The 16,928-nt window shown below is 39.1% G+C and overlaps 1 protein-coding gene across 2 annotated transcripts in view; it reads left to right on the top strand.

Annotated features, from left to right (window-relative positions):
* Positions 1-1,303: 1,303 nt before the first annotated feature.
* Positions 1,304-16,928, top strand: part of ARFGEF1 (ARF guanine nucleotide exchange factor 1) — a 149,792-nt gene continuing 134,167 nt past the window's right edge. Inside the window, exon 1 of one of the 2 annotated variants that reach the window (XM_060610670.3) lies at positions 1,304-1,671. In XM_060610670.3, the coding sequence (XP_060466653.1) occupies positions 1,548-1,671 (124 nt within the window). In that variant the 5' untranslated portion in view covers positions 1,304-1,547. The remainder of the gene's footprint in view (positions 1,672-16,928) is intronic. The other variant, XM_060610667.3, reaches the window with a different exon arrangement.

Below are 16,928 nucleotides of genomic sequence, written 5' to 3'. Positions count from 1 at the left end.
CCCCTCTGTTTCATGGGTTTGGTTGGTTGCATTAGGACAAGTCCCTAGTCAGAGCAATAGAACAGATCAGAAGTGAGAGATCCTCTTAATAATTTGGGACCCAGGAGATTTGAACTTGTAGACATGCACCTAAATCACTATATAAATTCCCTGCATATATTTTATGGTATTCTTCATCGTATGCTCTGAATTAAACACTGTAGAAATTTTAATTATTCTTTGGTACCAAAGCAGAAACATGGTCACATGTTTGTGGCAATCTGTATTTAAAGCTTTTCTATTCTTAAACTAGTTTTCGTGTCCTGGACCGCATCGTAGTATTACAAGCACAGAAACACAGAGCTCTAAGGGACCTCATCAATCAGAAACATTTACCTGTTCACCTATCTTTAGACTTAATTCAGAAGGGATCTGAAATCTAGAATTTACTGACTAATCCTACAAAGATTAAAAAAAAAAAAAAAAAGTGCAACATGCCTGAATCCATGTCAAATTGTTTTTAGTTTACTCTTCCTAAGAGAAACTCCTCCTTGAGGTAGTCGGAGAGCACGGTCCTGGATAGCCGTTTCACACATTGGTAAGGAAATTTAGAGTCGAGCGCGGCAGGTGGAAACACTGTGCGGCTGAGAATGGGCGATGCGGGTGTTTCCGCGATCCCTGGAACTGAAGGGACTGCGCTTTCACTAACAGGATCTTCAGGAAGTCGGAGAAGTGGAAGCAGCATAGCCTGGAGTCCTTTTCACCGGGTGGGAGCAAGGGTTCCGCGGGTCCTCGGCCCCGCAGCAGAGCGGCCCCGAATTGCCAAGCGCCGCAGGACGCCCGCCACGCCCCACGCCGCCCTGCAGGCGAACGAGGGAGGCGGCGAGGCCCCGCCGGGCCACCGTAGCGCTGCGGCTCGGGCCTCTCCTCCCGCGCCGCCCTCCGCCCCCAGCCTCCCCGCGCCGCGGCAGCTCTGGGCAGGCAGCGCCGCCGCCGCCGCCGCCGCCGCCGCCGCTTCCTCCTCTGCAGCCGTTCGGCCGCTGCGTGACGCGTCGTTTCCTCCCAACATGGCGGCCGGGGCAGGTCGGCGGTGATGGAGGCCAGTCCGCGGCCGCGGCGGGTGCTAATCCCCACGGTAGCTAGGGCAGCCGTGCTCTCTTCGGGCTTCTGAGCTGCCGCCGCCTTGTCCCTCGGCTCCCGGCAGACGGCCGCCCGGACTGGGCTCCCTCGCCGCCCCTGGGCCGGAGGGGCGAGTGAGGGGGGTGGCCGGGAAGCGACCCCAGGCAGGAGAGCGGAGGTCCGACGGGCGCGGCCCTCTAGGGGTGGCCTCTCTAGAGGCGGTGAAGACCTCCGTGCCCCTCGCCTGCACCGCGACTGCTCCCACCTGCCCGCCCCTTCCTGATCCTGCCGCTGCCCTCCACGCCTCCTCTCCTCCACTTCCACCCCCTCTCCTTTCTCTCCTCTTCTTCCCCCTCCTCCTCCTCCTCCTCCTCCTCCTCCTCCTCCTCTTCCCCTCCAGCCGCTGGGAGCCGCGGGTCGGACGAGCCGCCGCCTCCTTCTCTGCGTCCATGTATGAGGGGAAGAAGACGAAGAACATGTTCCTGACCCGGGCCCTGGAAAAGATTTTGGCCGACAAGGAAGTGAAGAAGGCGCATCACTCCCAGCTGCGCAAAGCGTGCGAGGTGGCGTTAGGTGAGCGGGGAGGAGGCCCGGGGCGGGGGTAGGGGCGGCCCGCGCGGCAGCCGCCGCCAGAGGTGGGGTCGTCTGGGGCTGCCCTAAGCCGGCGCCGCTGACCTCAGGGAGCCCTCGCGAAGCTCTTTGCTCCCTGGCTGGAGTTGACACTAACTCGGCTGGATGTGGGGCAGAGGCAGGGTGGAGGAGGAAGGGCAGTAAGCTAGGCTCGGGGAACAGGGCAGGGCTTGGAATCGACTTGAGAGTATGGGAAGATTTTGCTGATGGACCGTGCGGTGCGGACAGGATATCACCCTTTGTGATGAGCAGAAGATGAGCTGTTGTTTATTAGCTTGAAAATCGAGGTGGAGCTGATTTGTCAAGATTGGGCGTGGGAAGGGTTCCGTATCGTAATTTCGATAACTTTGTCGTTTGGTGTGATACTTTGGGAAGATAGGCCGAAGTTGTTCCCTTGTTGACAGTCTTGAGCAGCAGGGGTTTGTAAGAGGTGTAGCCCATTCTGACATCTCTCCGCCTCCGCCACAAGAAAAACAGAGTGATGTTGTGTGTGACTGGACTGACCTGGAAGAACAAGACCAGAGGTTAAGGGGTGGGGGTGGCGATATAAAGGCGAGGAAGTGAAGGACCTTTAAATATGCTGGCTTTATGACAAGAAAGGGAGGTTTTGAAATGGGGAAAATGAAAAAGACAATGACACCCACCAGCCACATGTCTGGACAGTGGCAGCTGCTCTCAAGCTTGCATTCTGATCTGTAGTTGAGACGGAGGAGATCTAGTGTACTGAAGCCCATAGCAGAGTAATTCCAAACAATACCTATAGCGAGGACAGGCAAGATGAGGAATTGTTAAAGGGAGAACACTGATCTATGGCATCCGTCAAAGATGAAATCGTTTAAGGAGAGACCAGGACATTTAACACAAAGATGAATTCCTAAACTTAGGCTTTTATTTTATAGCAGTGGAAATAGACTATATCGAATTGACAAGAAAATGAAACTTGTTAAATGGGCTTTGGAAAAAAAAGTGTTCTTTAAGGGAAAGAAATCCAGGGTAACTTAAAGGTGTACTAAAGTAAAGCGTGAAGACAGCAAAGACCTTTTAATTATTAAAATATACTACTTTCTAACTTGCTACATAATCTGTATTGTTTTAACTTCTTTTCTAGATACTTTAAGGTGGTGATGTGAAAAACATTACCATAGAAATTTTCGTTAAAAATTCTTTAAATCTGTGGTATAGTGGGTTTAAGTTTAGTTTTCTGGCCCTTCGTGGATTAGAAGTTCGTCTTTTATTATTCTCGTAGCTAATGAAAGACTGTTCTAGGTATATGACAAGACATTGTATAATGTAAAAAATTGAATTTACATCTAGGTCCTGAAAGGAGTAATTATTAAATTGGGGTGGGATGAGGGAAGAAATGATTTTTAGAGTTTTTAAAGGAATTACATGTTTATAAATAATGTGCAGGTTAAAGAACTCTAGAGATTCAAACTAAACGTTTAGTTTGAGGCCAGATTTTCCATGTTAAATATATTTTTAATATACTAAATTATAAGTATTAGACTGAAGAAATGGAGTGTGTTTTATATACATATTTTTTCTTCTCCAAAATGCCAATATAAGTGAGTGGGTTGTTTTTTGTTTTTTTCAAGTTGATTGATTTATTTTGAGAGAGAGCATGGGAGGGTCAGAGAGAGAGAGGGAGAGAGAGAGAGAATCCCAAGCAGGCCCCTCACTGCCAGTGCAGAGCCTGACGTGGGGCTCTAACTTATGCATTGTGAAATCATGACCTGAGCCAAAACCAGTAGTCAGACACTTAATCAACTGAGCCACCCAGGCACCCCTAAGTGAGTGTGTTTTAATGGAGAGTTCAGTGGAAGGAGAGTCTGGGATCCTGGGTTAAATCTGTTACATTGCAGTATAGTCGAGTCTTTGGGCCTTAGTTTCCTTCCTTGTAAAAATGGGATATGGAACTTAATGATTGTAAGGTTACATCCCCTCTAATATGCCATGAACGTGAACACACAGTTTTGTTAACTTGTGCATTGAATATTCTTGTCCCTCTTTTTTTTTTAATTTTTTTTTTAACGTTTATTTATTATTGAGAGACAGACACAGAGCGTGAGCAGGGGAGAGGCAGAGAGAGGGGGAGATACAGAATCTGAAGTAGGCTCCGGGCTCTGAGCTGTCAGCACAGAGCCCGATGCGGGGCTCGAACTCAGAGACTGCTAGATATGACCTGAGCTGAAATCGGTCGCCCAACCAACTGAGCCACCCAGGCGCCCCTTCTTGTCCCTCTTGATTGGCACCTTTAGAGGGCTTATAGCTTGGTCCTTACCGTATCTAGGTATAGGAGCTACTTGGTAGTGAGTGTGCCAGCTATATTAGGAATTGTCTATTGCAGATTTTGCTGGGTTTTTACTTTTTGTCTGCCTCTTCCATATAGTTAGCAGAAGCTTTATTATGAGGAATGTGACTACCCAGGCAGGGGCTAGGCAACACAGTACTTTCTTAAGATGTATAAGGCTTTTTCTCACATTTTCTAGGAGTTACATTTAGTCTCCTACAAAATTTAATTGAACAATCTTAAAGTAGTTAATCCCTGATGAATTTAGTTTCCTTCCAGTCATACATTTACATTATTGCCAAACATAAACAGATAGGGATAACCCATTTCATTGTTACAGAAAGTATAATGTCTTGTAGTAAGATGGTATCTTCAAATATGTATTGTCCCTGGAAACTATTATAAGTCTCCCCTTGGTCTTCATTGTTGAGAATCCAGGCCCACTTTGGTCTCTTAATCTATGTGGCCATCAAGCAGGATGGGAATGTAAACTGGAATGGACTGGTTTGGTCATCTCTGATGTAGATTAGGTTGTGAACAGGTAGGAGTTGGATGATGGAAGTATAGATGTGAGTGTTATAATCCTTCTAAATATACTGTGTATATAACTCTTCTGAATACACCTGCCTGCATCCTTTCTCTTCTCTACCCCCAAATAGTTACTGAGCACTTACTGAGGAGTTGAAGGGAGATGGGCAATAAACAGGAAAATGTATGGTATGTCAGACTTTTAATCCTTTTGTGTTTTAAAATCATTTTATTGGCATGTGAGGAGATTTCAGAGCACTGGTATTCCAAATTTGGTTACCTTTTAATATAGTGACCAGTTATGAATAGGAATTCTGTAAATAATACTGATGAAATTATATTTCATCACAGTTCTTAAGAAAACTATATTTTTTCGTTAAACGTTTTAGGACACCTTATCTAGATTAGGGGAGATTTTTATTAAAACAAAATCCATTTGCAAAGATACTATATACAGAAAATTTTTATTTTTTTCACAAGAAAAATAATGAAAACTTTAAAGGGTATGCAGATTATTTAAATTTTTTAACAAATTATCTTACATTTCAGACTTTATTTTGAAGAATGGCAAAAAAAAACACAAAAACCCAGAAAAAAAACCAACAAAAAAACCCTTCACATCTACATTGTTAAAATCACTGTGAAGCCCACAAGCCCAAGAACAGCTCCAGGTTGCCCTCTCTTGGTACCTGCCCCACTACAGCTCTCTGCAGCTAAGACCAAACTCTGCAGAGGGCTTCTAGGCTGCCCTAGCTTAGCTTGATCCATTCCTGCTCTCTAGAATCCTGAATTAAAAATAGTCTGGCCATCTGCTGGCAGATGAGACAACAGCTGAGCTATTTTTAGTTTCAAAGAATTTAGGATTGTTAGAGGATCAGACTTGAAGGTAGCATTGTTTGTCTTTCCGGGAGGGGAGGTTGCCTTTGTGCCATATTCCAATTAGGCCTCTAAGTTTCAGGAGTTTCTTTGATGTTAGGTCTATGACTAATTTAACTTCTGCTTCTAATATCAGATATCTATGAAGATATGCTGCAAATGTTAGGATGAACTAGTTCAAGGTTGGAAGTTGGCACTGATACAGAATAGGAGTGAAAAGGGTGACCAGAAGAAGGTTTTAGAGGCAAGGGGAGGCATTCAGGGACAGTCATAAGGGTGGGATCCCTTGAGATATGGGAGAATGATGGAGAAAAAAGAGGACTTGTGAGGGAAGTGATTTTTGCATCAGGGTGTGAATTTGTGTTGTTTAGCATATTCTAAAGTGATCCTACTGATTTAGTTTTTTTATTTAAGAATCTGTTACCTACCATTATAGTTACCCCCAGAAATGTAAGTAAAATATTTAGGCAAAAAATTTTGCTTCTTTCTGTACCTCCAGTCCCAGCCTTATTTTGGTTAGTGGTGTTATTAAAAAGGGATATATGGGGGGAGGGGAGATTACTTGAGTGCCATCGACCCCAATTTTATGCTTTTGGTAATTTCAATTTTTTCACCATTTATGAAAAAGTATAGTGACTTACCCCAAATAACATCCTGCAGTGAACATTTTAATTATAATTTAAATCCATTAGCAAGTCTCCTTTTAAACCTTTCTTGTCATCTAGAGTAAAAAGTGTCTTTGGTAAGTCAGGCTACCAAGATTTTTGAGATAGCTGGGGAAAAAAGTAATGAATGAAATGATTGATGCAAGATTCTGTTAAGTTTGAGTTGAAAAAAGTAAGTTTGGGTTTCAGTGCGTATACTCTTTCCATTGTGGAGATTTACAATCTACATTAACATAGTTAAGATTCTGAAAAGTCCTCTAGGAACAATATCTGCTCTATTTTGCTTATTGAAGTTTTTCCTAAGTTTATTTGACCCTTTTCAGTGTCTTTTAACACCTCTGTGAAACATTGTTCCTTGGAATTTACTTTGGAACACTATTCAAGGGAAAGAAAGGCCTTAATGACTGATAAGGTAGAGATACAATAGGGTAGATACAATAGCCCTAAGTATTGATGAGTCTGTTCTCCAGAAGAGTCTTTGTGTTTTTGGAAAGCAGATCTACTGATAGTTTAGGAAGAGGAAAGGAGCAGTTGGGCAGAGTGTTTGTTATCAGATCAAAGGACTGTGAAATGGGAACTAGCCTTGTTTCCCATCCCATCTAATGGCAAGCAACAGGTTGCCATTCCTGATAATATTTAACTTGTAGAGAAACTTCTGTTGGTAATTGTTTTTTTCAAAGCAGAATAAAAATGTATTGTGAATACATTTGAAATATTGTATTCACATATTGTGAAATAATTTGGGGAAATATTTGTCGTAATATTCCTCACAAAATGGAGGTGGGGATATTGGAAAAGGGAAATACATGAAAAAGTTATTGCTGCCATTCAAAGTTAGGTATGTTCTTCATTTGGGTATTAGTTGTGCTAGCATGTGCCAAATATTCCACTGCTTTCATGGAACTTACTTTCTAGTGCATTGAGGTTAACAGTAAAGAACAAACTAATGTAGATCATCAAATTGTTATTTTCTGAAACAGTAGTTCAGAAGGGTAAAGGGAGACATGACCCAGGAGTGCAGTTTTAGATAGTGTTGTCAGGAATGGCCTTTCTATGAGGTGACATTTCAGCAGAGAAGTGACAGAGATTCAGCCTTTCAAATAACTGCATGAAATAGAAATAGAGGTAGCAGTAAGACAGGTGTATGCTTGGTATGTTCCAGGATGAAAGGAAGTTTGGCTGGGGGAGGGGGAGAAGGGGATTGGATTGGATTTTATTCTATTTGTGATGGAAGCCACTGGAGAATTTCATTAGGAGAGTGATATAGCAGATTTACATTTTAAAGGCTCACTTTGGCCCGATATGGTAGTGATTTTTGACTAGGCTGGTGAGGCAAGTGAGAATTGGCTGCATTTGGAATATATTTTATTCTTTTTTTTTTCAACGTTTTTTATTTTTTTATTTTTGGGACAGAGAGAGACAGAGCATGAACGGGGGAGGGGCAGAGAGAGAGGGAGACACAGAATCGGAAACAGGCTCCAGGCTCCGAGCCATCAGCCCAGAGCCTGACGCGGGGCTCGAACTCACGGACCGCGAGACCGTGACCTGGCTGAAGTCGGACGCTTAACCGACTGCGCCACCCAGGCGCCTGGAATATATTTTAAAGGAGTCCACAGGACTTGCTGATGTGTTGGTTGTATCACAACAGTCTTGAAGCCAGAACTGTAGGGTTGTTGGAGAGGGCATTCACCGTGATGGGGAACACCAGGAGAGAAATAGCCTTTGGGAAATAAGTTGTTACAGTAAAACGTTTTCATCTAACTCTTTGTATGTATTTTATAATTTTTTAATGATAGAATGTCCTGATGATATAATAGGACACTTTCTACTGAGAAAGGGCAAATTAAAATGATAGGATATTTTCAACTGAGAATGCACAAAACAATTTCAAATTTAAGTTTTTTTTCGGTGAGGTTTGTCCTAAAGAACGAACTTTCACGTATTTAAAAACAACTGGTCAGGGCGCCTGGGTGGCTCAGTCAGTTGAGCGACCGACTTCGGCTCAGGTCATGATCTCGTGGTTTGTGAGTTTGAGCCCCTCATCGGGCTCTCTGCTGACAGCTCAGAGCCTGGAGCCTGCTTCCGATTCTGTGTCTCCCCCTCCCTTTGCCCCTCCCCCACTCATGCTCTGTCTCTATCTCAGAAATAAACGTTTAAAAAAAAAAAAAAAAAAAAACACCAAAACTTGTCTAGTCCCTTTTTGGGGTAAGATCTTTGTAGATGTAATTAGTTCAAGATCTCCAGGTAAAATCATTTTGGATTTAGGGTGGCTCCTAAATCCAGTGACTGATGTCCTTATAAGTAGAGGAAGGGACAGGGAGACACCTGAAGGAAGAAGGTCATGTGAAAATGGAGGTAGAAATTGGAGCTGCGCTGCCATAAATAAGCCAAGGGATACCTGTGTCACCAGAAGCTAGGAAGAGGCAAGGAGCTTCCCTGGAGCCTTCAGAGGTAGTATGTCTCAGACATCTGGGCTCCAGAACTATGAGCAAATTTCTGTTGTTTTTAAACAACCGAGTTTGTGGTAATTTGTTAACGTTAGCCATGGGAAACTAGTATAAGTTGCCTTTATCCTAACTTTTCAGACCCAGTTTGATTTGAGCTTCCATTTATACAGTGAAATGCAGTCTTTGGCTGATTTGTTTCAGAAGTTACAGAAATTCCTTAAGTTACCTAAATTTTATAATTACTAGAAAGTAATTATTCTGAAGCTTTAGAGTGTGTGAGTCTCTTGAAAAAGTTCTTTAAAAAAGGGTCCTGGGCCCAAGTATTTAAAGGGTTTGTGTTCTTTTAGTATTTTTGTTTTGCTTAGATTTAGACTTGGTGTGACCACATTGGTCTATGTAACCTGTTATCTTCTCATCCAGGAAAGATTGTGAAAAACAATCTTTAAAGTATTTCATATCACAAAATTACCTCGGGCAGTACGTTTAGAAAAATCCACGTGGGGCAGTTAATATTTTTCTCTCAATTTTGAATCACTTAATCAGCTGTTTAATAATTCTTTACTTCTCTAGAACCTTGCTAAGAAATGACATAGTCAATAAAAAAATAAGCAAAATAGATACGACAGCCAATTACTTTATTCAGAGGAGAGTCCCCTTGTCTTTACTCAGTCACTTTTTTTTTAATGTTTATTTTTGAGGGAGAGAGAGAGAGAGAGAGAGTGAGCGAGCGAGCATGAGAGGCGGAGGGGCAGAGAGAGAAGGAGACACAGAATGTGAAGCAGGCTCCAGGCTCTGAGCTGTCAGCACAGAGCCGACGTGGGGCTCGAACTCACAGAGTGCAATATCATGACTTGAGCCGAAGTCAGAGGCTTAACTGACTGAGCCACCCAGGCAGGCGCCCCTCAGTCACTTAAATTGTACATAAGTCCAATAAATTTGGCAGTTTACTCTTTTTGTTTTAAATAAACAAAACCTTATTTTCAAAAGTAAAACCGGGGGAAAAATCACCCATGACACTATTAGGTAAAGATAACCATTGCTAACTTTATAAAAAACAACTTTGTTGAGGTATAATTTACATACAACAAAATCTACCTTTTTTTTTTAAGTTAATTTATTTAATATCTATACCCAATGTGGGGCCTGAACTCAGGACCCTGAGAGCAAGAGTTGAATGCTCTTCCTACTAAGCTAGTAGCCACTTACCCCCAAATTTGCCCATTTTAAATGTAATGATTTTTACTTAAGTTCATTGAGTTGTACAGGCATAACCATAATCCAGTTTGAGGACATTTCTGTTACCCCAGTAAGATCCCTAGTGCCTATTTACAGTTAATCCTTGGTGCCACCCCCAGGTCTAGGTATCTACTCATCTACTTTCTGTGTCCAGATTTGCCTTTTCTGTGTATTTCTTATAAGTATAATCATACATATATGGTCTTTTGTGTTTGGTTTCTTTCAGTCAGCATAATGTTTTTGAGGTTCATTCATGTTGTAGCAAGTATCAGTATTTCATTTCTTTTTATTACTGAAGAGTATTCCAGAGTGTGGATGTACCACATTTGGTTATTCACCAGTTGATGGACATTTGGGTTGAATGAATAATGCTAATGGAATATTTATGTGTAAGTCTTTATGTGGACGTAAATTTTTATTTTGTATAGTTACTACCAAGGTGGAATTGCTGGGTCATATGATAAATCCGTGTTTAAATTTTTAAGAAACTAAGTTGTTTTCCAAAGTGGCTGCACCCTTTTACATCCCCATCAGCAATGTAGGAGGGTTTCTTTTATCCTTGCCAGCCAAAATTATTACTTTTTTATTTTAGCCATCTTAGTTGATACGAAGTGTTATTTCTTTGAGACACTATTAACTTTTTGAGGTGTTCTTTCCAGACTTTATTCTAAATTTTTTTTAATGTTTATTTTTGAGAGAGAGAGAGAGTGACAAAAAGCAAGTGGGGGAAGGGCAGAGAGAGAGGGAGACACAGATTCTGAAGCAGGTTCTAGGCTCTGAGCTGTCAGCACAGAGCCCTGTGTTGGGCTTCAACTCACGGACCGCGAGATCCGGACCTGAGCTAAAAGTTGGATGCTTAACTGACTGAGCCACCCAGGTGCCCCTCCAGACTTTATTGTGAACACACACAAGAGGCGCGCGCGCGCGCGCGCACACACACACACACACACACACACACACACACACACAGATGTATTCAAAAATTGAGCTACTTAATTTCTAAGGCAGCAGTAATTGTTTACTGTATGCCAAGTTGTGTGCCTATGGCTTTATTGGCTTTATCTCAATTTGTCCTCCAAACAACCATATGTGCTTAGGTGCTGTATTATCTGCATTTTACAGATGAAGAAACTGAGGTTTTATAGAGCTTGTGTTTGGTAGAATTTATAGATGAGTGCTTCTTTTTGGCCTATTGTGGCCTACCTAACCTGCACCCTTACCCACAAAACTTTGTATACAGTTAACAAATTACAAAAAGGGAAAGAATAGCCTCCTTGGAAACAGTCACCTTTGAGAAAAGAGAAAGGGCAAAATACATAACAAACAACTAACAGCAGTACAGAAAAATATTGTTCTCAACATTTCAGTGAATCTCAAAAGTATTTTTCTACTATGTGTTAATAATGGCATCCCTGAGTCCAACTGTCCATCATACAAGAGACCATTTTATCCTGTGTTCTGCTTAAGAAGTCAGCCAGAATCATGTGTATTTCTGTGTATCTAAGATTTTAAACAACATTGTAAAGTAAGATTTTAATAATTTAAGCCATTTGGAAAATTTAACTGTCCTGTGACACTCCCAAGGATTCTGGTGATATTTTATTATACGTGAGTTCCTCATCTTTTAAAAATATTCTTACTTTTTATCTTAGTATTTTATAGCATCTTCAAATCATTTTTTTTTTATTGTTTTTAACGTTTATTCATTTTAGAGAGAGAGACAGAGGGTGAGTGGGGGTGGAGCAGAGAGAGAGGGAGACACAGAATCTGAAGCAGGCTCCAGGCTCTGAGCTGTCAGCCCAGAGCCTGATGCAGCCCTTGAACTCAACAGACCGCGAGGTCATGACCTGAGCTGAAGTCAGATGCTCAACCGCCTGAGCCACCCAGGCACCCCTCAAATCATTTTAAGAACTCAAGTAAAAACAAAATCTTATTAAAATGTCATCTTATAGGAAATAAGCCTTTGTCACCTAAAAATAACTGGTTGTATATCTCAGTGGCTTTCATAAGAATATAATTATAATTATTGTGTAATTGTCATAATTTTCAGTTGTAGAGTCTCTCTTCATTATTTCATAGGCTTTTTTTTTCTTTAAAGTGTATTTATTTTCAGAGAGACAGAGTGAGCAGGGGAGGGCCAAAGAGAGAAAATTCCAAGCAGGCTCTACACTGTGAGTGCAGAGCCTGATGTGGGGCTTGAACTCAGGAACTGTGAGTTCACGACCTGAGCCAAAACCAAGAGCCAGATGCTTAAGTGACTGAGCCACCCACGTGTCTCCATATGCATTTTCTGAATATGTATTTTGTCTTCCTACGAAGTATTTTAATAATGCATCCTGTTTTAAAGTGTTTTTTGAGTTTGGGGACATTTACATTTAAATTTTGCTTCACAGACTTTTATACATATTTTTTATTTATCCCAGCAAAATTCATTGAGTATTGTATGTGCAGAATTATCTACAATAAACTCTGAGATTGAGCTTGCTGAATTAGAGTATGGTCATTTATGGCTCTTATACTCTGTTGTGGGTGCAAGTATATAGCTGACTGTTGAGGAAAACAAGACAAGAGTATTCATTCTCTTTAGATTTATTGGTTTTGACCTATTTTTATGTAACTATTCCTTTTCATCTTTCCTTTGCAATTTTTTTCTGTTCTAAAAATAGAAAACAAAGACCTCCCCTTTACCATCCAGATATGTATACTTTTGTTTTCTATAGATTTTGACTTTTATGGTACTTATTTTCTTGAATTTATTAGGCTATAATCTGAAGTATTTATGTAATAAGTTTATTTTCTCCCTTTGAATTGATAGTCAGGTGGTAAAAAAACAATTAAGTTAAAAAGCATTTTATTACTTCTGATACCATTGATGATTCTCAATTTTTTGTAGCATAGTGCCTAACATAGTATCTGACAGGATCGGTTAGTCCTCATTGCCTCGTATTTATTTTTTTATAATGGTGTTTGAGTTTTTTCCCAAATTTTAAGATTTTATTTTTTGCTCTTTAATGCTTACTCTCAGCATCTTAATAACATAATGCATAGTCAGCATTTCTATCTTTTATTTTTATGTATAAGACAAAAAATGCTATAGTTGGAAAGAAATTGGTTATTTTGTTTAGTTTTTTGGATTCTCTTTATTCCTTAAGTTTTAATTCTTACATGGTAATTGAGAATGTGTTTAGTGCATTTACAAGCCAAAGCTAATGCATAATTTCTGTATGCTTATATCTTTAAAAATTAAAATGGAACAACATGCGTCTTCTATTAATGAATATAAATAAAATGTATCTTTGATACCAGTTAATAATTAAATTAACAATCAATACTTAATAATTGAGCTTTTAAAATACCAGTGTCCAAAATAGGTATTTTATTATGATTAGAGGACAGAAGTTTAATAGTGAATACTATCTCCAGTTATTTTGCTACAGGATACATGGACAGAAAAACTTACCAGAATGTATTTTGTTTTTACAAATGCAATGATCAGTCTGAGTGTTTGTTATATGAAATGAAAGTTATTTTATTCTCTCTGTTTCACCCCAGCCCCCATTTCTATGACTATTAGAGAAGACTCGTGAATGGAAAATTAGGAGGAAAGGTACTTTTTTTTTGGCTAATATGTAGCACACACTTTCCTTAAAAAGTCAACAAATATGTCAACGTATGGTATCTTAAATGTTATATGTGATTATATATTCATTGGGTTATATTCCTTTTGAAATAGTCAAAACAAATATTTTTCAGTTTGTAATATTCCCTTACATTTCAAAAAACACACTTGATTAAGTGATTAACATGCCAAAATCTGATTTCCTTATAAAAAGGTTAGGCATTCAAATTATCATAATTATAATTCTCTTTGGTTGGTTTTTCTTGGTTTGAATGAAAATGTCTTTAGGAAAGAACAGTTTTTTTCAGTTTTACTACTAAATTAAAATTATACTTATGGATATTGAGCAGTTTTAAATTTTATATTAAACTGAATATCCCTTGATTTTTTTTTTTTTTTTAATGCTTTCCTAAATGGTTTCTATCAATTTGGTCTCATTGAATACCACTTGTAAAAAATACAAACAAATAAGTGGCAATAAGGACTAATCAGATACCGTGTTAGGCACTATGCTAATCTAAATTGAGAATGCCTGATGGAATAAGGTGTGATAAAATGCTTTCTAAAATGTTCATTGAAGTTTTCTGTCTTTAACATTATTAAGTTATATCAACTTTGACTAATAGCAAATAAGGAGCTTTGATTGTCACTCATGCATGCCTAATGCTATTCTGTATAATTACAATCTCTCATTAGTTTGCTTGACTAAAATTTCTTAATGTAAAGCTTTTGTTGATTAAATAAATTAATGTCTCCAAACATTTTGTCTAGGATAGTCACCATTAATAATTTGGCTTTCCAGGAAGTATGTAAAAAAATAAAAATACCTTTGTGTTTGGAAATTAAATGTCAAGAATGTTTGCTTTTCTTCAGTTTTCCATGTTTATTTTTTAAACTTTTATCCTGAACTTTGCACTTAAAAAAATTACCACAATATTTAGTTCCTTTTTTTTTTTTTTTTTTTTGGAACCACTCCTTTTATGTTCATTTGCTCCCTGATCGTCCTTATCTCTCTCCCTTCTTTTCAAACCTGAGAATCTTATCAGCACTGATATATGAATCCATTCTTGATTCACAAAGACATATTCGAAAGCAGTTGAGACAATTAAAAAATCATCAGAAAGTAACTAGACACCTGGTTAATATCCCTTGATGTGACCTCCCAAATGACCACTAAATTGTAGAAATGGAGGAAAGTTCACTACATTATGGAAAACCAGATTAATGGCAATCTGTTACTAGATCTGGGAGGAATGAGAAGAAGCTAAAAGGATGAGAGATATCCTAGGTATCTAAAACTGTCTGACATAGGGATAATTCTTTTTTTTCCTTAATGAAAAAAGTTAATTTGAAATTGCACACAAAGTAATAATCAGCGACATATGGAAATGTCTGCACTAGAAAACACCTGTGCATGCAAACTGCCATATTCCAGGAAGAAAAAAATTCTTTACATTGAGATTCTTACAAGTCTAAATCTATAGATATGATTTAAAATTCAGAATAGGGGCACCTGGGTGGCTCAGTTGGTTAAGTGGTTAAGTGTCTGACTCTTGATTTCAGCCCAGGTCATGATCTCCTCAGTTTGCAAGTTCAAGCCCCGTATAAGAGCCTGCTGGGGATCCTCTCTCCTCTCTCTGCTGCTCGCTTGCATGCGCTGTTGTGCACTCGCGCTCTCTCTCTCTCTCTCTCTCTCTCTCTCAAAAGTAAACATTTAAAAAAAAATAAAATTCAGGATAAAAAGAATCCCATGAATATTGAGGCAGAGAAAATAAGCTTCCAAAGAAGGAATTGTTACGATTTAGTTTACGATTGCAAGGAAGGGTTTTACCCTATGTAAACTTAAGTAACAGGAATTTGCTGAAAATGATAGAACAGTAATAACAACTCTGCTAATAAACTCAAATATACTATTTGTATTTTTTTTTAAATCTATGTCTTATTCTGCTGCTCTTTCTGTTTTGTTCCTTTCCTTCCTCTCCTTTCCCTGTCTCCTTCATCTGTCCACTCCTTTCTCTCATTCCCTTTACTTCAAATAATATATTTATCATTTGCTTTATTTCAAATAACATCAAAACAATTGTTAGAAAATAATCAGACATGTTGTGAAGATAGCTGTACAAATTTATTCATCATTGTACTCTTTATAATTACTAAAAGTTGAAAGTAAGTTGTCAACAGTATGGAATTGGTTAAATAAAAATGGTATGTCCATGCATTGGAATACTACAAAGCATAGTGACATGCTGGAAATGCATTCATTGATAAGAAAAGATGGAGTGGAAATATATAAAAAATCTATAATGTGTTATATAATAGTATTTACCTTTGAGCAAATATGTATTCCTAAGTACATAGAAAAAGTGTTGCAAATACAAGGAAATCTTGACAAATACATTGAGAGGTATGTTTCATTGTCTTGTTTTGCAGAACTACAATGTAATGTCTATAAGGTTGTTAGACAAATATGTCATTAAAGATTCCATATGCTTCTTTTTTTTAAAATATTTATTTCTGAGACAGAGACAGCATGAGTGGGGGAGGGGCAGAGAGAGAGGGAGACACAGAATCAGAAGCAGGCTCCAGGCTCTAAGCTGTCTGCACAGAGCCCGACGTAGGGCTCGAATTCACAAACCATGAGATCATGACCTGAGCCAAAGTCATTACCTCAACTGACTGGGCCACCCAGGCGCCCCAAGACTCCATATGCTTCTAAGGAACTTTTATATGAGACAGAAATACTTGTTTTCCTCCCCAAGCCTGTGGAGTTTAAATGTAGAGTTAGGAGGAAAAAGAAAAAAAAAAAAAAAGCCACAAAGGTAAGCAGTGGCCTTCATATTGAAGTAGAAAATAAAACCAAGAAAAGAAGGTGGAAGTCCTCAAAGCTAGCCGATTGAATGATAGTCACATTTATTTACTACCAAGTGTTCCTTGTAGCAAACACAGAGACAATTTAAATGTGTTTTTGGTATTGCTTAGAGGACACCTAATTATCAATTAAAAATTGTACTCTGGGCTTCATCACTCATTAGCTTGTGATAATAGGAAAGAACTTTTGTTTTTCAGGTAATACCATCATGCTCTCAAATGAAGGGAGAATAACTGATTTCAGTCAGACTTTTGACTAGGAAATACTTATAATTTATACCTGTAGTTATCTAAATATCATGTAAGAATTAAAAAGTCTGTCTGAGAAAACACCATTGGTTGCTATATGTCTTCCAAAATACAAAGGAAGCCTTAGTTTTCACCTCAAATAAATCCTAAGCCAGGAAAATTATACAGGTTTTAAAAGCTCTTCTTTCCATGAATGTATCTATTGTGGCTTTCTCAACACGTTTAGAAAAGGTATGAAAAATTGAAGAATAGAGGTTTCTTGAGGTCTGCCGAAAGTCCATTAGTGTTAACTGGTTTAGACTTAGTCTTGCAGATTCTTGGGTCTACGTCTTTTCTGGAGTTAGATATCAAGTTCTTTTCAATTACAGTTGACCTTTGGACAGGGTGGGAATTGGGGGCATTGACCCCTGAACAGTCAAAAA

Source organism: Panthera onca, chromosome F2, assembly GCF_046562875.1.
Source record: "Panthera onca isolate mPanOnc1 chromosome F2, mPanOnc1 haplotype 2, whole genome shotgun sequence".
NCBI lineage: Eukaryota > Metazoa > Chordata > Mammalia > Carnivora > Felidae > Panthera > Panthera onca.
Note: the sequence above shows the minus strand (reverse complement) of the source record. Positions and strands in the feature narration are given on the sequence as shown.